The sequence below is a fragment of the Rhea pennata genome, chromosome 1 (assembly GCF_028389875.1).
Source record: "Rhea pennata isolate bPtePen1 chromosome 1, bPtePen1.pri, whole genome shotgun sequence".
NCBI lineage: Eukaryota > Metazoa > Chordata > Aves > Rheiformes > Rheidae > Rhea > Rhea pennata.
Window position 1 is genome coordinate 109,254,584 of NC_084663.1, and position 25,251 is coordinate 109,279,834.

The 25,251-nt window shown below is 36.0% G+C and overlaps 1 protein-coding gene across 1 annotated transcript; it reads right to left on the reverse strand.

Moving 5' to 3' along the window:
- Positions 1 to 4,690: 4,690 nt before the first annotated feature.
- Positions 4,691 to 25,020, reverse strand: LIPI (lipase I). The gene is made up of 10 exons (XM_062572955.1): positions 24,942 to 25,020; positions 21,313 to 21,689; positions 19,699 to 19,807; positions 17,066 to 17,167; positions 15,457 to 15,546; positions 14,107 to 14,274; positions 12,494 to 12,586; positions 9,794 to 9,905; positions 9,248 to 9,421; positions 4,691 to 5,101 (listed from the first exon to the last, which is right to left on the reverse strand). The coding sequence occupies exons 1-10, from the start codon at positions 25,018 to 25,020 to the stop codon at positions 4,993 to 4,995; spliced, it is 1,413 nt and encodes a 470-aa protein (XP_062428939.1). The 3' UTR covers positions 4,691 to 4,992.
- Between the last annotated feature and the right edge of the window lie 231 nt (positions 25,021 to 25,251).

Here is a 25,251-nt window from a genome sequence, read left to right on the forward strand (position 1 = left end):
ACATTGATAGGCTTCTTCTTCACCTGGTGAAAAATGATAAATTCAGTTGGAATTGAGAACATCTGAGCAGAGACTTGTAACAGCTATCTCACTTTCTTCATTGATCATTTAATGTAAAAGAAATGTATTAACAGTCCCTTAAGCAAGGACTATAACCCAACAGTTCCTTTCCCGTAGAATACTTCCCTTGCTGCCCTTACCTTTGCTTTCTTTCTCTAGCCCAGTCAATCTTAGTCTCATTCTGTACTGTCGCACAGCATCAACAGGAAGGGAAAAGTGCTCCCAGCCAAGGATGGGCTTGGAGCTTGGAAGCAAAAGCACCTCACCAGGAACCTGGAGAACTAGACCTAAATCTCTGTTATGCCATGGATGGCTCAGTGGTGCTCCAAACAGGGCTCTTACCCCCTTATCTGTTAGGGAACACCAGTGTACAGTTTTTCCTATAGTTTTTAACAGAAAGCAGAGTCTATCTCAACTTCTTGTGTGGAACTTTGTTCATAGCATTAGGCATGCACCAAGTATGCCCGCCAGACTGAAGGGAGAGGCGTAAGATTAGCTTGGAGGCAGCGTCAAACTGCTCAGCACTAAGACTGACGCACACATGCAAGTATGCTCAGAAGAAATCTGGGAAACTTAAACGTGAAACAAGAAACTGAGGCACCCATTGAGTGCCTACAGTGAGACCTATCAAATGCACTGGTTCTTACTGAGGAGTGATTTTGGATTTAGTTTAAATCCTGCTTATGCACTTCTTTAGATCCCCACGTCTGAATCCTTCCTCTCTCAATCGTATCAGCTGCTCTGTGCTAGTCCATCATTACTATCCAGACAGTAATATCTCACATATTTGTTAAATACTTGGAACACTCCTTAGAAGTAACCCATAACTCTACAAAATTTCCATCAAAAGAGCAAGTGTTTTCATGAGACTTTCTTCTCAAAAAGATATCTGACTCCCTTTCAGTGTTGTCTTACTAAATTGCTTTCCACTTAGCTGCATATAAACATAGTCCTTAATTTCACCAACATATACCTGCACTTAACCTGATACAAATGAGTAATCCCAACGTGAAATCACCCCTTCTTAAGTTATCTATGGAAGAGAACATAAACCTCAGCCTTAACTGTTCATAGTATCACTGAAACCAATAAAGTCACCCCAGATTTAACTGGCAAATGGTCTTGTGCCATATATCCTTAATCTAGACCATCTAAACCTATTGTGAATTGGCAAAATGCTGTAGCAAACATCTCCTGCATTATGCACCACCTTTCTTCTAAGTCAGCTGCTGCTTACTCCAGTCACTACCAGTGCTTAATCAGTTTCTCAGTATATCCCCATGGCGACACCATTTGAAATAATGTGGTTAAACTAAAAGATTCTAACTACTGAAATAAAGCTATAAAAAAATTATCCTTACAAATTGGGAAGGTTTTTTGACTGGACAGTCTTCAATGTTACTTGTGGGAAAACTAAAACAGTATCATCAGGCCTCCCAGTAGGCCATTGCTGATAGCTGAATATCAGAAGAAAACAAAAGAATTTAGTTTAGTTCTGTAAGGCAAATATTTCAGGTCAAGTCAAAACAGTCTGAAGTGATGTTTCCTCATTTTAGATTTTCCCGGAGGAAATTGATTTTGGATTTTGGATTTTCTCAGTTAAAACATATGCACACACTTTTGTAGTAAAATTAAAGATGCTAGTGGATATTTTGTAACCTGACAGACAACGCAGAAGAGTACTGTAATCTTCCAAACCCCATCTTCAGCTCTGACGCGAAAGGAGACATGTGCGCTGCTGAACTGTCACCACCTCTCCTTTCAGAACAGGGAACTCCTTGGAAGATTTCCATTTTCTGCTTGACCCTGGTATCTTCTGCTGAGCTCAGGAGAGCTGACAGAATTAGTACAAAGTGGTACGTGGCAGCGGGCCATAGCAAGCAGTGCATTTCTGAACAATTACAGCATATTTTCACTAGCGTTGGGAGACACAAGGCTTTAGTCCAAGGGGTTAGCCACTTGAGAAGTGCCATTATGCACTGGAAATGCACTGCCTGGAACAGTCTCGCTTCAGAAATGGAAATTACAAACTAAATTGGGAAATGAGAAACAAAACCCTGTTTCATTTTGTCTCACTTTGATTATTCAGAACTCTTCATCAACCCTGCTGCTTCTTTCCTCTTTGTCCCAAATTTACCTAAATTAGAGGCAAGTCACTATTCCTTTCCTACTCTTTTATACAGATATGTTTAAAATGCCTGAAAATATTATCATTACCTTTATTCTACACTTGTAGTCATACTTAAACATTTCCTTTCTTCTGTCTTTTCAGTGGCACCTTATCTCATATTTATTCCATGTGTTCATAATGGAAAACTCTAGAAAAGATTTCTTAATCCTCAACTCCTCACATTCTCTTGCTCATGTGTAACGTTCTCAACTCAATGTATTATGACTGCTTGTGCAAGCATGATTTTGCCACTGTCTTCACATGATAGATAAAAGATGCATGCGACTAGCACCCCATCGCATACATGAGCTGACTACTGTCTAAAAGCATGTATTTAGTGCAAGTTCTCCTTTTATAGCAAAGTCCTACCCTACCTTTGGGGAAAAAAAAATGACAAAGGATGCATTTCATAGTGAAAATACCATCCCTAGAAAATACTGAAGAGTAACACTTCCGTGCCCCCCTGTCTTTAAATAAACTGTTGAAAATTAAGCTGGTATTAGTAAATAATTTAAAAAAACAGGAAAAAAGCCCAACCATTTAACAATTACTTCTGTAACAGTTGTGGCAACGTACAAGTGCTCAGAGACTATTACTGGAAACGACAGCACACCTTTATGTTGCCAGTGTACAGCTAAAATAATTTCATTATTTTTTCCAGATACTAACTTGAAATTGAGTATCATCTCAGGCAAAACAAGTTTACTGTCAAAAATCAATTTAATTTTTCTGAACTTTAGGTCTTCTCAGCAGGACTTAAAACCAATGTAAAAATACAAAAAAAAAAGTGAGAATATAAAACATTCAATAAACTGTTAAAATTTAAGAGAAATTGTAAAAAACAAAATCAAAAGTCAAATTAAGAGGCCATCTGACACATTTCTCTGCCTGAAAATCTATGCCACCCACTGAAAGATTCTTGTTCAAGACATTTGAAATTTACTGTTATGTCTCTACGCTGGCCTTTCAAGGAACATAAGAAACAGGTATTTGGAGGCAGGGGGACAAGGGGAGGGAGAGCCAGAGAACCATAAAGATCGTAAAGAAGAATCTAGGGGTGATGAGAGCAAGGTTGGACAAAAACCTACAGAATGAAAACAAGTAGAATAACAGCAGGTCAAAAAAAGGAGGAGAATTAGATGGTGAAAAGAAAAAAAAAAAAAGCCTTCTCTCCACACACTTGCACATAAACACAGAAAAGATGTCTATTTTTGTACTAATGGCTCCCTAAAAGGAAAGGAATAAATAAGGTATGCAATGGGATGGTGAGGCTGAGTTGAGACATTATCCGAGAAAACCTCTGATAATGTATTTAAAATTTCTCTGGGAAGAAAGTGGGATAATCCCCCCCCCCCCCAAAAAAAAAAAAAAAAAAAAAAAAAGTCAAGCCATGAACAGGTATATCTATAAGTCTCTGGATTTTTTGTGTCCAAACATCATCATTTCCAGAGCCAAGCTTACAGTTCCTTCCCTGATGTCTTTCCCTGTTTATCCGGACAGGTAAAAGCACATGCTATGGCTGGTTCAGAGCTTTGTGCATCCTGAGTGACAGGCTGGAGGTGCCTCTTGCACTGGATTAGGGAATAAGTCACAACTTGCATTCCCTTTAGTCAGCGTACTATCTTTCATCTTTCTTCCATCCAGCTGTTGATTTTCATAAAACTTCTTACCGCTTCACAGGTTTGACATTCCGCCCTGTTGGCATTTACAGGAAATTGGGCAACAGGTTCAGCCAAATTCTGCTGTCAGCAGCTGGGACAGTTGGGGCATACGAAAGAAAGGAAAGGGCCAAAATGCATAGGACTCATTCGCAGAAGAAATCAGGGTTAAATACACAAAACAGCCTTAAAGAAGAAATATATACCTATATATTCTTCACATATATACATATCTGTTCTTCAATCAGTATCATCAGAAAAAGCAATCTGTCTGGATTTGGAGAACCTGTTCTGAACTGGAGCAGATAATCTTTCATTATGCAGGGCTTACTCTTGCCCACATTCCAGTAACTGAAACGCTGTCACCAATTTCAATCTGAGCAGCAGCTCTAACTGCAAGAACCCCAAACTGAAACAGAATGAAAATGTATATATCTCATCTTTAAATTAATCTCTTCATGAAAGACTCTACAGTTGCCTCATACCTGAAACGTCACTGCCCTGTCCATAGCTTTAATAGAAAAAAGTCTGAATGGTTTGTAATAATATTCATATAAGACGGGTGTTGACATAAAGATAATTGATTTAAACATCAATTTTACATATATGTTCACAGAGACTGAGACATATTAATAAGAAAACGTGAATTCATTTATCCAATGAATGTAGTACAGCAGAACTGCTGTATATTAGATCTATAGATCACATGTACAGTATATCAAATTCACTTAGTAGACAGATAATTATGTCTCAATATAAAGGCCATTATAAAGAATAAATAATTAAATATACATATGACTGGATAAATAATGTGCCAAGATTATGCAGATAATTCATATTTAATTCAGTAGTCCCCTCACCCCAACAAATTATAACTAATAAACCATTGCATGTTCTCTGCTATGTTACACTTGTTTTATTCAAATTTCCCAAATATACAGATATCTGAACTTTCCAATGAACTTCACTCCAAGCCACTCAAAGGAAGTAATAAATATCACCACATAAATTCTTGAAAATAAATCTAGCTTATCTCATTTCCTGCGTTGTTGCAGTTTTATCCTGAGAAAGAATCAAAATGTCACTTCTGTAAGAGAAATTAAGTCAGTAGTAAGTTCTCTTTTTTTTCACATCACTCTCTTGGCATGGGATAGGCTTGAAGGTCAGTTCAGTGTTCTCCACCAATACAAAATCATATCTGCACAGCTGCAGCCTATAAAAACAGAAAAAATCACAATAGAGAAAACAAATATAAAAATATTTTAGCATCTGAATTATTAAACCTGCAGTATTAACCATCTCTCAGAGAAGTTACTCAAGACAACAATAAATGTAAGTTTACACCTTATTTTATGGACCATTACAGTAGTTTCACCAGCCTTGGAGCAACAGTCAGGACATCAGAGGGTGGTGCAAACTGGCATGAGTAAAAAGTGTATCATGTTAGCCTGAAATATGGAGATGCTATAATTCAGTTACCAAGGCTATTAACTCGCATTCAAATTAATTCTTTACAACAATGGTCCAAAAACAGCTCAATATTTGGTCACATTAGGGTAGAACAATTCGCTTTGATTCCCCTAGCACTTTGAGTTTCTCTTCTTTCATTCCATGGGGAGAAATCTAAAACTGCATCATACTACCTTCTCATTTATTTAGTTGCAATAAGAATATGCATAAGAAAACTTCACACAGGACAGTAATTTGTCATCTCAATGCCTAGAAAACCCAGAACTACATAACACTATATAATTAGTACCATGTCAAAAAAGATGTAACACACACAGATATAAAGTCTTAATTTTTATGTCTACTGAGAAGTTAGCTCTGTCCTTTTAGGGAAAAGACAGGGTGCAGATTTGCCCTTAACACACTGCTGGACGACTGGTTTAGACAGGCGAGTAGCAACTAAAATACCTTTTCCTCTCATAGTACCTCTAATGGCATATATGCTACGATGATCTTCTACATTGTTTTAAACTCACAGACATGGTTGACATGATGCACCTCGAACTGGGATATAGGGTACACTGAAACAGCTAACGGAAAAATCCTGGAAAGAATGTACAGCCAGCCATTTCTGTTGTTGCCCATTACTGTGAGATTTCCAACCAGTTATGGCCCCACCTCTCTGCGTATGAAAGGACTGTGGGACTCCTATGTTACACAGGACTGGGGAGAAAGGGAAGTTGAGACTATTGAAAGTCCCCACAACAGCTAAGTTAGCAGATTTTATAACTAAGAAGATCAAGAGAAGTTCTAGTATTCTGTATAATGGAAAACAGAGAATGTCACCTAGTGCTTCATCCATAATTTGCTTTAATTGGAATGTAGTGGTTTAATAGTATATTATTTTTGGCACGGTAAAAGAAAAAAGACATAAAAGCACAAAACTGCTAGCATTTTAAAAATCCTTATAGAAGGCCCTGAAAGAATTCACAGGATGAACTTCCAATTAGGATAAGGTATGTATACATATCTCAAGTTAACTTTCAATATACCATGTAACAGTACAGTGCTGTGTTTTGACATATTTGCAACACTATTTGTATTACAGTAACACAATATGTTAGCATAGCCAGTTCTTTAACAGAATTTTACCCAGGAATAATTCTGTCTAACCACAAGGGATACAGTGCTTAGACAAACTAATAATGAATACTAGAAAGAACAGCATCTGGTTTCCAACATATTGTACCTCATCTGAAGCAAAATACATCTGACTGAGTACCAGGCATGCCTCATGGGAGAATAATCCTCAATGAGGACTAGATTTTCCAGTTTACAAAGAAGGCACAAAACATAAATGATTTTTTTGTTAGGGGAGGCTTTCATAATCTCTTAGCCCGTGTGGCTTCTCTGGTGTATACTGAAAGGCAAGGGCACGCCACATTCTCTTTTTCAGTAGAAGTGTTAATAATTCTTTTTTATTATTCGTTTTGGATAAAGAAAGGTGGCTGGACTAAATAACACGAGGCATTTACTTCCCCTATGAAATGAGTTTGGAATTGACTGACAGATTCAAAAGCTTTTAGGGAAACTGACATCTGGACACCACACAAGTTACAAAGTTTTCTTTTATGAGTGAGCAAGAATGCTTTATCTCAAAGACCAGAAGAAGAGTCTGAAAATGATATGTACACTCGAGTACTTTCATATTCACACACCATCTGTGTGAAAAAAAGGTCGGTCCAGAAAACAATTCTGCCAGTGATATTCCCCAGACTCCCACTGTCTGCTGTTAAGCCAGATCTGGAGAGAATGAGACTGCTATTGGCTTTTATCCTTGCACCTGTCCTCTGTTTTTATGTGGCATTTTATTGTAGGAAAAATTTGGAGATTTTTTTAAATTTAGTTTAATGGTGATTATCCTGTACTTAAGTCATTGCAGTAATTACATCGAACTAAGGTGAACACAGGTAGTCATAATTACAATAAAGAATTATGTAATTATACCAGCCAACAGCATTGTTAACATCTGCATTTAAATTAACTTCACAAGTCCATATGCAGATTTAACATGCTCTTTTCTGCCACTGTCTAAAAGCATCTAGTGTGCCTACATGACTGTCAGCTGATAGAGCTCTGTCTTAAAACCCATCAAGTGCATCTTTAAAACTAACAAGAGTTCAGAAAAACCAGGAATGAAAACTGAAAACCAGTCAGAGCTGTTCACTGAAAATGTTCCTGATTCACTAGACTATTCAGCTGAAAGTCTTGAATGCTGATGGGCTTGCATGAAATGAATCCTTTGATTTATCATCATTGGGTTGGGGAAAAAAATTGCAAAAATTGGGAGCTTTGGCTATCTCTCATTGCCAAATGTTTTTTAAATACAATCCATGACAGTTCACCTGAGAGCCTGAGACTTATGGCCTTTAAAAAGTTAATAAAGTCTAATGTATACACATTTGGCGGTATTATTTTGATTACTGAGTGTTTCATTTCTTCCTAACTCTCTCCCACTTATATCTTTCTTCTTCTCAGTAAATATCAAATAGCAGATAAATTTAATAAAGGTTTAAAAATTTTTACAAAATGTCATACCCAACTTCTACTAGACTATTTTGATGTATCAAATCATAAAACAGTACATGTTATTGCTCAAGTTATAAAGAATACTGACTTAAGACACTGACTTAACTCATATCACACTATAATTCCCACACATTATTTATTTGGCAACCATTATTAGCTGTATCTTAAATACCTGAAGGGAGGGTGTCAAGGGGGTGGGGACAAACTCTTTTCAGTTGTCCCATGTGACAGGACAAGAGGCAATGGGCAGAAATTGAACCACAGGCAGTTCTGCCTGAGCGTGAGGGGGAATTTCTTCCCTGTGAGAGTGACGGAGCACTGGGACAGGTTGCCCAGAGAGGCTGTGTAGTCTCCTTCTCTGGAGATCTTCAAGGCCTGCCTGGATGCCACCCTGTCTAACATGCTCTAGGTGACCATGGCTGAGCAGGGAGGTTGGACTAGATGATCTGCAGAGGTCCCTTCCAACCTTACTGATCTTATGATTCTATGATTGTTAGTCTGCATGTTAAATTCTGACTTTTTTGAATCAGTCATTTGTAGGAAGTAAATGAATGTAGTAACTTAAAATGAAGTATTCTCACACTTTTGACTATCTACTGTTGGGTGTTTCTTACCTATTCTATGGAATATGTTCTTTTCACAGGAAGAAAATGTAAAGTTTAATTGGTAATGCCATTTTACAGGTAACTCTAGAGATCTGAAAACTGACTATAAGGTAATACTGCCAAATATTTAAAAACAATAGTAAATAATAAAAGTGTAGGAATGACTCTTAAGTACCAATAAATGCAGATGATGTCATTTTAAGCACAGGCAAATACAGACTGTGTGTTTTCGTCTTGTAGGGCCTCAACCAACAGCCACAAGACCAAAAGCCTATTTCTGTCACACAGGCAGCTGGACTGAAGTACTCCATTCCATATCTGAGTATGAAAAGCTGTGTACAGACATATGATTAAATCAGAAAAATGCTCAGTAAAATTAATCTTCTGAAAGAGAATGTAATCATGCAACCACTGTAGGCATAAGCCAGGCTGACCTATGTAAGTTGTCCTTTAGAACTTACTGTGACCAGGAGCAGCAGCAGCCTCCTCTAACAAGCAGCATATAGATAAATATTTAAAAGATGCAAATTTAGGGTGCTGTGTACTAAATGTTAATGTACAAATCATCTCTTCCATATAATAAATTTGATTATGGGTAGGGTGAGAAGAATATTAATGTATGCTATAAAAAATCAATAGAGGCAAATATATATTTCCGAGGAAACATACTGAGCAGTGTAGTTGATGTGCAACTTCAATACCTGAGGAACACTCACCTTTCTGGATCATTAAGAGATTTTAGCCTCATCTGGAGAATTCTGAGCTTATATTTTGGTCCTATTAAAGTCTTTGTAGAAAAGGTCAAGGAAATTCTTGATATTTTGCCAAAATTCTGGTAAAACCCAGTTAGTATTTTGACTCTTCTGTATTGCTGAAATGTTGCAGCCTCACTAAAGAGAAATATTATTTTCTGATCAGTGTTTTGCTATCTGAGCAATATTAATTATTATTATTAAGAACAGAAATCCGATGAGATATAGGGATTGAGAGCATTCAGAACAAGGACATCTAGAATCAGACTCAAATTAGTAGCATACAAGGACATGGGCTACTTTGCAAACAAAGATAGGATCACTTCAGTGTGAGGATCATTGACTTGTGGCACTCAGTCATATAAGATCCAAAAAAAGGAACTGTGGCCAAGAATTAGCAACCTCATGATACTCTCTGGCTGAGTTATCAGGCCAGATGAAAGCCTTAGGGAACTCAAGAAATCAGTTATATGAAGAGATAAAAACATTTAGAGATAAAACATGACTTACCTATCCATTTCTGATTCTACTGTCTTTCCAGTATAATCTGTTATTTTAACTCTGATGAAACCTCTCCTAATATTTTTATTCCAGGTAATAATATCCAATAAGTAATTATACACTGCAAACAGAGATAGGAGAAAAAAAAATAAGATTCAAGGAATGTCTTCAACAGGATACAGTTATTATTATTTATTAAAAGTACCCACTGGATGATGAGTGTAACAGTGACTCATTCCTTCTAAATTACCTGTTCAAACCAGGACAAAAAGACTATTGACAAAAAGTAGCTTCTACCAAAGAGCTGCTTGGATTTCTATGTAAATAACCTCCATTTCCTCCAGTTCTTACAAGGAAAGGATTTGCATAAGAAAGCTACTATCAGAATTACGTGAAGAATTAGACCTGCCTAAGAAAAGAATGCAAAATCGAGCCCTAACTGGCATCTTCAGTTTTTGGCAAGCTCCACAAAGTGAGGATAGTTGAGCTACTAGCATAGCTAAACGAACACATTATCTGTAAAAAATTGCCAGAAAATATTTTAGGTATACTGGCAGGAAGAGAAGAGGAACAGCATTCACATATGCTTTATGCAGAGGCAAAGTGCACAGTGTCCTAGGTGAGCAGATTTATCAGGGGTAAAACTGAAGAGAAACATTATTTTGTGATCTGCTTGCCCAGCCTGAGTAGTTGCAGCAGCACAGGTTCTCCAGGCACCCTTCTCTCAGAGCAATTCAACCTGTTCTCAAGTGGAAATCCACGGATACCGGGAAAACTGCATGGGGACAAAGGAGGAAGAGGACAGGGAGGCTGATTGCTTTCCCAGGCTCTCGTCCCTTCTTCCCTCTCCCTGGACGGCTCACAGCCTCAGGAAAGACATTGTGGCTTCCAAGGGCTGGCACCCTCCGTGCAGCAGGCCACTTGGGAGCAGCTGAGCCTGCTCTGCCAGCAGCACAAGGCTGAGTTTTGCCGGTACTGCTAAGAAATTCAGCCTGGCCTTCTACTGCACTTCTGTAACCACTACTAATATTGTAACTGTGCTACAGCTCTCCAGAGGAAATAGATAGAGCTTTACCACTCAAAGCAAGTAAGTCAATTGAAACACTTTTTTGGGGGGGGCATGTTGTTGTTTTTTAACATTCTCCTCTAAAAAATCAAACCCCACCTTATGTGAAAAGATTGTCCTGCTCAGCTTTATAGTTTCACTTAGTTTTAAGGCCTCTTGCTTATTTCTATTTCCTCATGTTTCTAAACATCTAGGAATTAAAATAAGGCTTTAATTAATAAATATCTTATTTTCTAGGATGGTTTATTAGACTCATTTTTCTCTTTGAATTTGCATATTCTCCCTTAAATTTATGCTGCCATTACAACACTTTTAATTCCTCTCCATCTATCTCCGTCGATGTTTGATAAAACTTCTCCCTCCCTTTCTCTCCACTACCACCCCTGCCCCAGACTACCATATATCATCTTCTACAATATGTTCTTCTGTCATCAGGTCTCCGCCTGGGTGGACTTTTGATAAATGCCCAGATTTAAATGCTTGCCAGAACAGGAGCAAAGCTGTATTTTTCTTCAGGAAGACTGAAGTGAGGAGATAGGAGAAGGGCAGGCAGGAGAAGATCCTATTTGGGCAGTTCAGAGAGAAACGCCTGAGAAGACTGTGGAGTGCGCAAAGGTTCCCAAAATGTGCTCCTTCAACAGTAAGCTTCGCATACTTGGAATGCAGTTAGCAACCTATATTCTCCTTCTCCTCCATCCTCTACCACAACATGAATAAACATAAACAATTTTAAAATTGTGGCTTAGGCTTTGCTGTCTAAATCCTTTTCTTCCATTCACACCAAGACAACTTCATCTTGGTGGCCACCTGCACCAATAACCCTTGCACTAGCTTATATGAAATCTATAAAATCTTTGTTAACCTCTCTTCGGCCATTTGAAAGAAATGGTGACGTAAGTGCACAATTACCACTAAAACAACAAGAAGTATTCAGTCACTGGCCACAAAACTTGCCAAACTGACGGAAAAAGCTAATGGAAAAAGCTGATTTCCCTTGAATTCCCTAAAAGCTCCCCATGCCTCAAATCAAAAAATTTAAATAGAATCAATTAGAAAAGTGCGCTAACATTCAGTCAGGGTGGTGAAATCTGTTAATAAAAAGGGAAACTGGATGAGAATCTAATCTGGACTTCGCCAAGGCTAGGTAAATATCTAACCTCTTGTAGCTAAAAGCTATGCTAAGTGTTCATTCTCATACAGTGTACTCATGATAGTCAGCTAAGTTTTCCCTCTACTGTTTTATTCTTAGGGAGAAATGGAGCTATAATAGCTAGGAAAGGTTTAGTCCATCGTGGAGCACTCTTCCTTCTTGGGTGGAACATGCAAATGTTTCTTTTCCTCCATTCAAAGCAGTCTTGCTACACATTTTTGCTCTCTGAAAAATGGCAGTAATGTTCTCATCTAAGCAGGTTCTCTCATTTTAGCTTTTGCCCTGACACTTGATGCTCATTTTCTGGCTCCCTTGGCAGTTCATCTTTCTCTCATTACTTTTATAGTCACATTTCTTTCTCTCTCTTACTTTCTCTCACTTACTGGGTACTCTTCTACTTTCTACTTTTAATCAAATACATACTTCCAATCCAAATCAGCTAACAAATAGCAACCATATACAGAGTTTGTTAAGAACATATTCAGTCACTTACTGCAGAATGGGTCATGGTCCGAAGTATCAAAATAAGCTTTTGTTGGCAAGCTATTTTGTATTAAGAGTTCTTTCCATCTATCAGCATAATAACCTAAAATCCAAAGTTTATATATTTCATTTCAGATATTTAGCAAAATCACAATATACATGTAAGTACACCGAAGTAAGTCACTCAAAGTGACAAATTTGGCTTTAATTTTCTAAAAGATTCTCTGGGAATGTAAATTGATATGGAAAATGCAGGAACAACTTCAGTCTAATAGAATGTAGCATATATTTATTCCATTCTTCCAATATATTAGCATCACTGAAATTGTCATAATAGAATAGTTGGAATCTATTTAGTCTAGAGTATTAAGTCCAGAAAGTGTTTATAAGCTTCTGCAGAAGTAATAAAAACAAAATCAAAAAAAATAACCCATGTATTTGTAGAAAACAGTTATGGAACAGCTTCACAATAGTCAAAATTTCTTCCTTTCTTTCTTCAGTCATTAAAGCAAATATTTTTAACCCTCTAATCTATAGTTGTGGATATTATTTAATAAAAATGTTAAATTTTCTTTAAATCTGCTAAGCTCTTGGATGTAAGGTAGAAAGTATTTTGTTTTATGCAATTTTATGTTTATTGTCTTTTGGTCATGATCTTATTCTCTCCCCCAAATTTCTCTATCTAGATCAGATAAGCAGGGCTTCTTCCGAGTCAGCACCTGGAAAAAGATGCTGTTTTTTCTCCCAGTTGCCAGATTCAGCTGCCTGCCATTTCCTCACAGGTTTTATAGTTATTTAAGAAAAAAGATGGCAGCTGTTTTGTCAAATATTTCTCTCTTCCAACTATGCTGTGTATTGACACAGCATTAGGTATGCCTAATAACTATTCTGGGGAAGTCCTGGAGTCCTCCTGCCCTACTATGATGTGGCATTATAGTTGCTTTTATTATAAAATAATATACAGTTTACTATAAAATAGTATATGTCTTTCCATTTCTGGTCTTTTTTCAAACCTGATTTAACTAATATATGTATGTTTAAGGAAGAAAAGAAGACAAGGTATGAATTCAGAATTAACTTCTTTTTAAACATTGCAAAAAATTATTTTTTAAGAAAACACTACCAACTGGGAAATACTTATACCATTGTAGCTGTTTTCAAACTGTCCCCAGATCCTCTGTAAAACCAGTAAAACCTCAAATAAAAGAAAAAAAAATCCAAATAAAAGCTTGACTCCAAAAGAGGAGTAGAGCCATGAAGTTGCTGTGAACGTTATTACTCCAAGTGAAAAATCACAGTTACTCTGGAGATGATACTGCATCATGGAAGCCTACAGCAGTAGGCTAAGTAGAAGCATTTTCTCTGTACCAAGAAAATGCATAGTGAATCTACTTCAGACTAGAAAACCTATTAATCAAAGATTAGAAATATTCAACGCTTATGTCTATCAGAAATAGCAATAAAGTAGCCAAAGGCTTAAATTTTAAATTATTTTTGAGAGTATGCACCTCTGTAAACAAACAGTCTCTAACAGGAGACTACAGCTCTCTCTAATAGTCACAGAAAGAGCAAGTCTAAATTACTGAGAAAATCTCACCCAGTCCAGAGGACCATAAGTCTTACCCAGTACAGGACAGGACATCGGTTGAAAAGCGTTACAATCAACACATTTTCCTCTCTTGTAATCCAAGTATGAGTCACAAGGATATGCTGTTATATTGCATCTGCTTTTCAAGGATGATAGGAAGAGGAAGACAGATCTCTGATGATCACATTTAAAATACTGAAATCCTTTAGGAAAGAAAATAAAATATACAAAGAATAGGTACTCCTTCTGGAGAGAATGGATGTTACCCAAGTAATCCCATTTAACTGAGTCATTCTTAGTTAGCCATGTTTTTATTCTCTGGTTAGTTGACTATCAACAGTTGAATGTGGTTTATTTGACTGTAAGTCCTTTAAAGTGTAAGAAATGGATACACACACACAAACAGAAGAAACTGAAGACTATTTAGAATATACAGATACCAAGAAAAGTCTACAGGGTTTTATATGCAAGAAATATTCTACTGAATTCGATCACAATTATAGAATTACTGTGAAGAAGTATGAGCCTGAGTTAAAACTGGCTTTATTGCATCCCCTACTGAGTGCTTAAAAAAACACTACTGTGAGGAGTACTTCAGAGATTCTTCTCTCTAATTTTGGGGGAACAAATTCTTTTCTTCTCCTAGCAAAAGGAACTACGAGATGTAATCATGCAGGCAAAGATGATCCTGAATCATGAAGGATTCCCCTGTATTCACAGATGCACAGATTTGCAGCAGCTGTAATTCCCAGCAGCAGTTTGCAAATTAGTAACAGAAACATAGAAAGAACCATAAAGGTATGCAAAATGACACAGACAATGCAGTGCAACCTTGCCTAAGATTTATAGAGCCTAAAATAAGCAAGATTCTGAGAAAAAAAGATCATGCCATTAAAATGTTTCCTTCCTAAGGATCTAAAAACTTGATTAAAAATTAGTTCATCATTGCCAGTCAGGAGGAATCCAAGTCACCTAGTGAAAACTTGATAAAGCCAGTGGCTTCCATGTTGTACACAAGTGATCCTGTCCAGATCACTTGAACACAAACTTCTTCCCCCATACCTTGCTCTAAATAAACAGAGAAAAATAATGAACATATACATATGCATGCATACATACATACATACATACATATATATATATATATATAAAGGAACAATAACGGTGTGTTGAGACATGTATGCTTTTAGGAAGATTTTTATTAAAAAGAAAAAAAATCTTCTGTCTTTGTTATTTCTCATTTGCTGAGTGGGCATGCAAAATAAAGCACACAGTGCTCTAACCCTCATATTAATGAGCATGAGCAGTCTCTATCAAATTCAGTTTAGTCTTTTTTGACTTGATCTCAGAATCTTTTCCTATTAACTGAAAAGATTTTTATTTACCACTGAATACTGTTTTTGGACAACCAGGCTGATCCATTCCTCCATTCGGATAGAAATCGATGGTTCCTAAAGGTTTCCTGAAACCTAGTGCTAAAGTAAAAACATTATAAATCAAAAAAAAAAAAAAAAAAAAAAAAAAAAAAAAAAAAAAAAAACATAAACAGAATTGTCCAGTGAACGATTTAGCATTACATGGAATTCTTAAAGAACTTTTTTGCAAATATACTGTTCTTTTATTCATGTAATACGTTCTCTCATGTTGAGTTAAAATCCACAGTTTTTTTCCTTTTAAGTTATTCACATGTAAAATGCTATATAGAAGTGTATACAGATCTGTGCATTGTATTCCTATTGCCACAAAGGGAATGGATAGAACAGAAAAAACTAACATTTTCATGGTTCAGCCAAACTGTAATTTGCACTAAGTAATATAGGAAATGTATGTCCTGTCTAGCAACCAAAATTCTATAGCAACATATAATTCATTAGAGTAAGATTTTCCTTGTTTTTGCACCTGATGCTGGATTTTGAGCTACACTAATCAAAACAATAAATTATAATAAAGTAGAAAAAACATATTTTTCCTGCCCCACAAAAGATCATGACTGATTTCAGCAGAAGTTAGTCCAAATTGACATACTTTCCTTTTTAACATGTTATCTTAATTCATATAAAGGAAATGCTACATGTTCACATATAAATTTGTATAGGAAAATGCTAAGTTTTAATGTTTTGAAAAAACAGATACAAAATGACACAAATAATGAGGGCAAGTGTGGTACTTTTGAAATGTTTACTTACGTTTTTGTTTAAAAAATAAAGACAGAGTATTGTCTGGATGTATTAAAGCCGATTTTACCATGATATTCATTTTAACCTTACAGTAGTATGATTCTATATAGAATCATAAGCAATGGATTTGTACAATGTACTTATATGATACAGCTGAGACTAGATATCTCAGATTGGAATTTAACTCAGTGAAAATCATGTACTTATAGGCTCAGTGTTTCCACATACAAGGTAATATGATGTTTATGTTTAATGATTTTATGAATAACAATATTAATATTAACGCGATAGATAAAATGTCATTTAATGTGAAGACTTCCTTTTTTCTTATTCATAATGCATATAATATAACAAATAGGACAAATTACAGTGGTAATCTGTAGAGTAGAATCTCTACTACATGACATTAAACTGACTCAGGAATATATGGCTAATTACACATACCTACAGCTGGTTATTTGGAATGAAAATTGTTATTTCATTATTTTCAGGTTCAGCCATGAAATTTCACTCACTCAGTAAGAAGGCTACTCACGTCAAAACTGAATGAAATGGCCCATCATTGCTCATGTCATTAGCAAAGTTGAGTTTATTATACCTATTCTTCAAGGAATTGAAACAAGGAACTGAAAAATGTGCAATATGATGCCAATGCTATAGACGAAACCACTAGGAAGCAACAGCGCAGAAATCTTGCTAGTACACAGAGCATATCACTGCAACACTATTTGGATGCTCCTGAATTACCCTAATCCTTCTCTTTCCCCTTCCTGTCTTTCCTCCATTTGAAATAGGAAGGTTAAAGCAATGTCATTACCATCAATATCCGTATGAATTACATCAATAAATTGTGCATCAGTATGATACAATCTCCCTTCTGGTGGTTCTTGAGAGAATAAAGGACCCGCAGGATCAAGACCTGAAAGAAAATAATGCTAGCATTACAAGTCTGAAGGTCTGTTTCTATAGTCCTCTACAAGACCAGCATTTGAGCATTGTACAGTAACTCACCCATTTTACTGGGGTGCTAACAGTAAAGTAAGAACAAAAAACTGCCCAATTCTGCTCAAATTCCATTCTTCAACTGGTTAGGCAAAGCAATGGTTCTTACCACAAGACTGATCAACCCATATCTTTGAATTTCTCTCTCTCCATATTTTCCAGAAGAGTTGTAAGTCAACAGCATTAGGGGTCAAGTCAGGAGAATTCATCTTGCCTTTTTTCTCAAAAAAGACCACATCTATTACGTGCTTCATAAAAACTAAATCTGCAATGTAACTACTCTTACCACCAAAATCCAAGATAGTGCTTATCGCAGAGACAATTTCAAACAAGCCTCAGTTATTTTATCTGTTGATGCTGAAATTACTTACAGAAAAAATCACTTGAAGCTAAGTAAAACATTAGCTTTTACCAAATTTTCACCTGAAAGAGATTTGGGAATCTTGTATTCAAATCGAAACCCAATAACACAGAAGGGATTCCAACTGTGATCCACAAAAACACTTTAATTCAAAGAGAAAGGGATTTGTTTGTCCAAGTATTTGAAGCATAAACACTGCATATTCCCATTCCCTTTAGTGAAAGGGAATTATTGTTGTGTAACCTGCAGCCTTATTTTTTTTTTAATAGTAATTGCTATCCTTTACAGGAAGGAGAAGTTGCTGACTGTGATCTCCTCCTGTTTTCTTAACAGCAAAGGCAAAGACAAATGGAAGAGAAAAAAATCAGTAAAAATTGAAAATGCAACAGTCAAGACAAAACATGTTCCTACACTTAACTGACTCCTAATTTCTAATTAGGAAACTGACTAAGACAGACTCAGTATATGATCTTTGATTATCAAAGACCTAACCAATTTGTAGCATAATTCAACTGCTATATCTGTTTTACTGGTCTAGGAAGGTTTCCTGTCAAGATCGAGATAACTAAGATCCAAACTACTATAGAGGATCGTGGAATGCTAGCAATAAATGTTCATAGTACGCCAGGTCCCAAAAGTTCGTTGTTTTAGTCCACTAATCAGTTTCATATTTCAGAAACCTCCAAACAGTGATGAAGACCATTCCTCTCCTCTCCTTTTTTCCTTTTCCTTTTAGTCTAGTTTTTCCAGCATCAGTTTGGTCCACTATTTCAACTTGTTTGAAAGAAATAATATCAAAACAGGCACTGATGAAGTTATGAGCCTTGTAGTTTTAGACTACCTAATCTTTGTATTTATTCATCAATATTTATAATTGTAGGAAGATGACTGGAACATTTCATGCAATTCCATTTACCTTTGAGCATCTGAGTTCAGAAATGATATAGATCTGCTAGCTCCCAATCACGCCAAGAAGTCAAAAGGGCCACAGGCCTACTAATCTAATGCTGGTATCAAGCCCGCCCCAGCCAGTGAAGCCCACAAACTCTAAGGAACTGGGTAGAGTGGAAATGAGTCTTCATAACCAAAGGAATATAACTGGAATCTATCACAGTCCTATAAAACACCCTGACTTGCATATTACTGTACTAAAAGGGAAAGAGTCTCTCATTCCCTTTTTTAAGACTAACTTCTATTACATTTTGGAAAAAAAAAATACTTTGGTAAGTACTCTAAAGAAAAGGTTTGGAGTTACGAATCTCAAGCAGAGATAACTGCCTCCTCTCAGCCTGAGGACAGCTGCTATCTTAAATCCTAAACATCAGGATCAAAGAGTCACCCCTTACCAGCATTTTCTGTTAGTCAGCTTAGCCAGCTTCCTTCTCAACATGCTAGCTACTGTGAGTTTTGTTCTTTCACCACGAGCAATACCAGGAGCCTGTGTACCCAAATTAGCACTGAAGATCCTGCTCTAGGAATCAGCATCTAAAAGTGAATTATAAAACTCTGTTTGTGACCCTCGCCTTGAATGATGTTTTCTCAAGGTACCACCACCTTGGAAGACAATGCTGATGATGCAACAAACATTAGATGAGATTTGCAGTGGTCCTATTCAGGTTACACATCTGATTTAAGTTCCTTAGAGCAGATAGCCCCATATACTAAAGCCTGCACCATACTCAGATAGCTTAAACTGAAAAAATTCCTGTGCCTGAATCCTACGCTCTAAAAGCTTTTGAATCTCTTTTCAGAAGGAACTGATTTTCTTTGCTGACTAGACTAGATAAGAAATGTGGGTAGCGTATTGCTTAACTTAAGTGACATCTGAATATAGCACTCAATTTTCACTCGGGGGATGAGAGGAAAAGAAGTTGGGAAATTTCAGCTATAACTTATATAACTTACTATGTCCTCAAGTCAGACTTTTGCAATTTTTTGCACTTATATCAGGGATGCCTTTTCCTCTTGTATGTGACTACATAATCGCTTCTTATTTGTTGATATTTCATCATTAGCATTTGTGGTTTGCAGCTATGAGAAGAATTCAAGGTACATTAGAACATATATACCAGGATTAAAAGCTTTACCTGTAATTCTGCCAAGTTTGCCATTATACTTCTTGCCAACAAAACCAGCTACATGAGCCCCAAGACTAACTCCAATCATATGCACAGAGCCAAGAGAAGCTCCATTCACCTATCAGGACAGGAAAAAAAAAAAAAGAAAAAAAAAAAAAAAAAAAGTGTTACTGAGCTCTAGAGTGCCAAGCAAATTTTGCAATATGGTTTATTGAACAGATATCACCAATCACTAGACTGATTTAGTTTTCACTTTTTGTCAGTACTCTAAGTTAGATTTCTAACTAACTTTAAAAACAAATTCTGTACTAGCTGTACTAGTACTATAGCATATAATACTGTAATATTGTAGTAATTATGAAATTCTTTGACTAGTTAAAAATGTCAAACAGAAGCTTGAGTATCACTTCTTCCAAACTGTCATTCAAGTCTATTTGAACACAAGGAGTATCGGGAGGGAAGAGGAAGAGTTTTACCAGAAACAAAAGATGAACCAAAACTATGAATTACTGAGGGAGGGGAGGCTGGAATTCCCCTCCTGCCTTATTTTCCAATAAAATAAATTAAAATAGTAATACTATTAACAAACACTTATGTCATGAGGCAGCTGAGTAAGGTTGCAAAATGTATGTCTGCAAGAAAGCCTGAGCATGGCCACTCTACATAGCAGGTAGTATTTAAAAATTTTCTGAGGAACTCTAAGTTAGTATCAACATACCTACTAGAGTCTCCGCAAAATGATGGAAGGTGATGTAAATTCTACCTTTTTATCCCAGTCTGGATTTGGGACCATATTCTTAGAGTGTATATAATCCTATTTTATTTTTCTGTTCCATCAATCAAAAAAATTACCATTATGGTTACAAATAGTTATCATTATATCTGATCCCAGAGGCCAGATTCTGATAGACTGTCTCTTTTCTGACCTCATCCTTTCCCAAAATACTGGGTTTCCTTTCTCAAATTCTATATCAATATTTTCTTACTGTAGGGCATTCAAAATTTCTAAGAACGGCTAGAAAGAGAAGTGCTGAAAATGGAAGAAGTAAGTGATAAATAATTATGGAGTAAATAAGATGATAATTTTTTTTCACTTGTTTAAGCAATAAATTTAAAGCCCAGTTAAGACCACTGGCATCAAAAATTTTTTCAGCAAGAAGTTCCCATAATTTTGCAATAAATATTTATATGTCACAGTGATTTTATTTTTAATCTTTAATTATGTTAATTTGATACTCAAAAGTGTAGTGCAACTTTTTGTAGCATTTAAATGCTGCACAGTATTTGAATATCTCTCATTTCACCTTCCTACTGAAGCATTAGCTCTTTATAGAAGACATAAAACTCTTCACTGGCCAGAGAAATCACATGCAATGCAGTCTCAGACATATTTCAATAAAATGACAAAATCACTATTTATTTCAGTGAGAGAGAAGTGAGAACTTAGGTGAAATTAAGACATGCAGTAATAACTGCATGTGAAGTTAACTGGTAAGACTTTGGTAAGACATGTCATTTCACGTTGTTCACTGTGCTTCTCTTCAGACAGCACTTTAAATTTTCATTTCCACCCAAACTACGCTATTTAAGCTTATTCTGGAAAGATATAACTCTCCGCCTTACCAGCATCTGGTCAACATAGTTCTTCAGTATTTTTGCAACTTTCCTGGTGTTTTCAACAGCAGTATTATAATTCAGAGTTGTAGCACCTCGATTCCAATCAACTATAATGAGGTTGATATCCTCTGAAGTCAGTAAAAGGGTCTTTATGTCACCTAGCCATACTGGTGAAGATCCTGTTGGTCTGAAGCCATGAATAACAAAGACAATTTTCTTGGAGGTATTAAGATGCTGAGATGCTGTAATATTATGTTCACTGAGTTTCTCTGAGCAATCTGGATTTTCCCTTGTGTATAGCAGTAGTTGGACTTCAAGATTTGTTCCAGTCAAAGCATTGCCTATATTAAGGCCTGTAAATTCAGGACAGTTTTTCTCCTCATCTGAAAAAGATGAAAACGTTAGACAGTCACTTGATGAGTTAGACTATCAGAAAGACTACCTCTTAACTTTTCTTTCCACATTTATTTTATCCCAGACCTTTAGAGCAAGGAGCTGGAATACACACTGAGTGATGTTGGGCCATAGTTTAACTAATGGCACTGCAAATTTCACTACGTTCCTCTGAACCAGTCAAATACAAAATACATGTAGTTATTTCTGAAACACTTATTTTCTCTGTAACAAATACAAAGTAGTAGTCAGTGTCAATAAGATCCTTAGCTTAGCCTTCAAATTTTAGGTTCCCAGAATTTTTACAACTAATGTGTAGGAATATAAGCAGGAACACAGTTGAGGCAGTTTCTTCTTCTTTTGAGGTGGTAAAGTTGCTTATGTTTAGGCCTTCTTGTTCCATCTACCAGTACGAAACAACAGCTGTCTGACAATGCAAAAGGATCCAGAACCCTTTGATAGTTTTGGATCACCCTAAGGACACCATTAGCAAGAAACAAAGTAACAAGAGCCAAAGGATCCTGCTCTGAGTTTGGGGGGAAAAAAAAAAAAAAAAAAAAAAAAAAAAAAAAAAAAAAAAAAAAAGATGTTGTTAATCAATATAGGTAGAAGACACAAGAAAAACAGCATTTAGCACTTCTGTACTTGGCAAATTATGGTACAGAAGGCTAAGCTTTAGATCAGTGAGGATCAACAAAAGGATGGAGATTTTCAAAACAGCCTAACAATACTGATTTCTTCCCTTGCGTGCTTATTAATATCAAAAGACAATGCTTTAAAAAGTATCCTTCAGCAACTAAGGTCACACTGTGCGGAAAGTGATTTCAGGATTTTGGATACAGTATTATGCCTGTCGCAGGGTTTTTTTAATGACCTCTTCACATTCTCAATTATTTTAGCTGTTTTGCGATCAAAGAAAAGAGCCAATTTCTTGACTTCTAGTGAGCCATGCTACTTTTACACAGCTCTTGTTTGATATTTGAAGGTACCTTTCTCAATTTCCCTGTCATTAACAGCTGTGTAAAACAAGAGTTGGTCAGCTTCTGGAAAGCTGAAATAGGAATAGCGCCTGCTAAGTTCTTAAAAAGAAAGAAAAGAAAGAAAGAAAAGAAAAACACTCTGAATTTCTTAGAATTTTTTGGTTGTAAGAGAGACAGTTCTAGCACTTCTCCATTTCCCAGTAATCAGTTAACAATATAGAAGAAAACCTAACAGAACTGAATCCTTCATATTTCCAGATCTCAGAAAGATGAAGCCCTCAACAGTTTATAGTCTTGCAGGGGAAGCACAAAGGGGCAGAAGGTACCCAACAAATGTATTCAAGTCCTCCTCTGAAGCTGCAATGTACACAGAAATGTGTGTCACTTGAAAAAAAAGTTTTATCAAATGACAAAAAACTTAATATATGACATCATTGATATTACACTGCATATCTAAACAAGCTAAATTGTGTGAATTACAGCACATAAGATACACTGAAGATAATTAACTTAGGGAATAACTGGTGATTAGACCAGTCATCTCTAAACCAAATCAGATAGGTACCAAGACTGGACTAGTCACTAGTGGACTAGACATCACAAAAAATAATGGATATTTGCAAATCAGAGCAGGGTAGAAGTGACTGAGTATTAGAAAACTTCCTGCCTCAACTCAACCAGAGAAGCTTCATGTCTATCATTACCTTATCATAAACGACAACAAGTCAGAATTCTCTGTATTTTAAAATATGTATCATAGTTCTCCTCATTTGCATGTGGAATAATTTAAGTATTTAATGTTTACCATGATTACTGGACAGTTATTAACTAGCTACTGATCAGGATACGGTTGCAATGCTGAGATTTATCCAATAAAAAGAATGTGGAATTAAAAGCTATTCAGCTGCAGTTACTTTGAATTTAGTAGAAACAGTATTCAAAAACTCAGTAAAATGTCATGCATTTGATGAGATACTGAGATGTTAACAGAATGTGTCCTATTTAATCCCCAGTTTTCATATAACAATATAAGATGTTAAAACTAGAATAGAAAGTCTCTTACACAAACACCATACACAGAACTAAATGCTAAAAAGTCAATTATCTTTTCACTGTTCAGATTCATAGCTACAATATGAAAGTCCTTTTAATTTTGCATAATGTTGTTCTTACTCTGGAAAGTCTAAGTTTAATCACGGAACCTTATAATATTGCTAACATATAAAAGATTCACACTTAGATACTGTTAAAGTGTTCCTTCATATTGATTTGAGTCTTGGGATTTGTTATCATAATATTTGATTGGTAGAAATAAAAATTATTTTTTCTAAAGTCAATGGAATGATACCGATATAAAACAGAGACATAAGCTAGTCCACTGAAGTGAGAGATCTGTCACAAAGAAAATATTTTAACTAGTGAAACCTAATTACAGCTGGGAAACTTCACAGGAAAACAACATATTTACCTATAGCAGAATTATTCTTTGAAAAGTAGGTAGAGAAAAAAAGGATGATTCCTATACTGTGATATTACGTCAGTATTATAAACACAATAATGATCTAGAGCTTTGAATTGTTTAACAACAAATCATTAAGAGGAAGTTTCTCAAACTCTTATTTCTGGTTGGTTGTTGTAACGAATACCCAACCGCCCTTTGTGCACTCTTGTGACAGCACTCAGACACACTTTTCTGTAACCTTAGAAAATATAAATATAGTTTGGGTAGTTAAATATGTACTCTAATCCAGTTAACGCATAGTTTCAACTTTTCTGTGCATGTTTGTGATCATTATTTTATTAGTAGCTAGCTTCTATGGCTGAAGAGGAGAGACTTTTAAATGCTTGCAGATTTCCTTGTAACTAAATTTTGTTATTTAAAATATAATAGATACTTGAAAAGTTGTCAGCTTTTCAAGTTGGCTCAGTCAGCAAAGAATAATTTCAAACCTAATTGAATATATTAAAACTATTTCACAACTTCCTCTTTACTTAGTACAAAGTGCACATACCTGAATGTGTCTCTGTACAAAGTACACCAAGAGATAAAGTAGCAGGCTTTGTTCTATTTACTTTAAAATGAAAACATTTGGCTCAGTTTCAAAGTGATCAAATTCTCTTTACCAATCAACTGTTCCATCAGGCATAATTCACAAGATTTAATCTTTTGGCCAAATTACATGAAAAATTATTATTTTTTCTATGCCTGAATAAAGACTAGAGACTATACCACAAACAACCATAGGTTAATGGTTTTCTTACCTGATTTCACCCAGCACATCAGACAGATGAAGAAACATAATTTCAACATGTGGAAACGGAGAAAAGCAATAGGGAACATCCACAGAGAAGTGGCAAATCTACTCTTCATAGCATGCTGTATTTCTAACTTAACCGAATGCCACTGATGAAGTAGGTGAAATGTAGAGTAGGAAGCAGAAAGCAAAACTGTATTCAAGCTTCTGCAATTTATGACTCCTCCTATTGAATGACTTCAGTAGGTAGGGTGGTTTCTGGACTTTCAGGGTTGGGATTTTTTTTAATCTATTTCCCTCTCTCTTTGGCTATCACC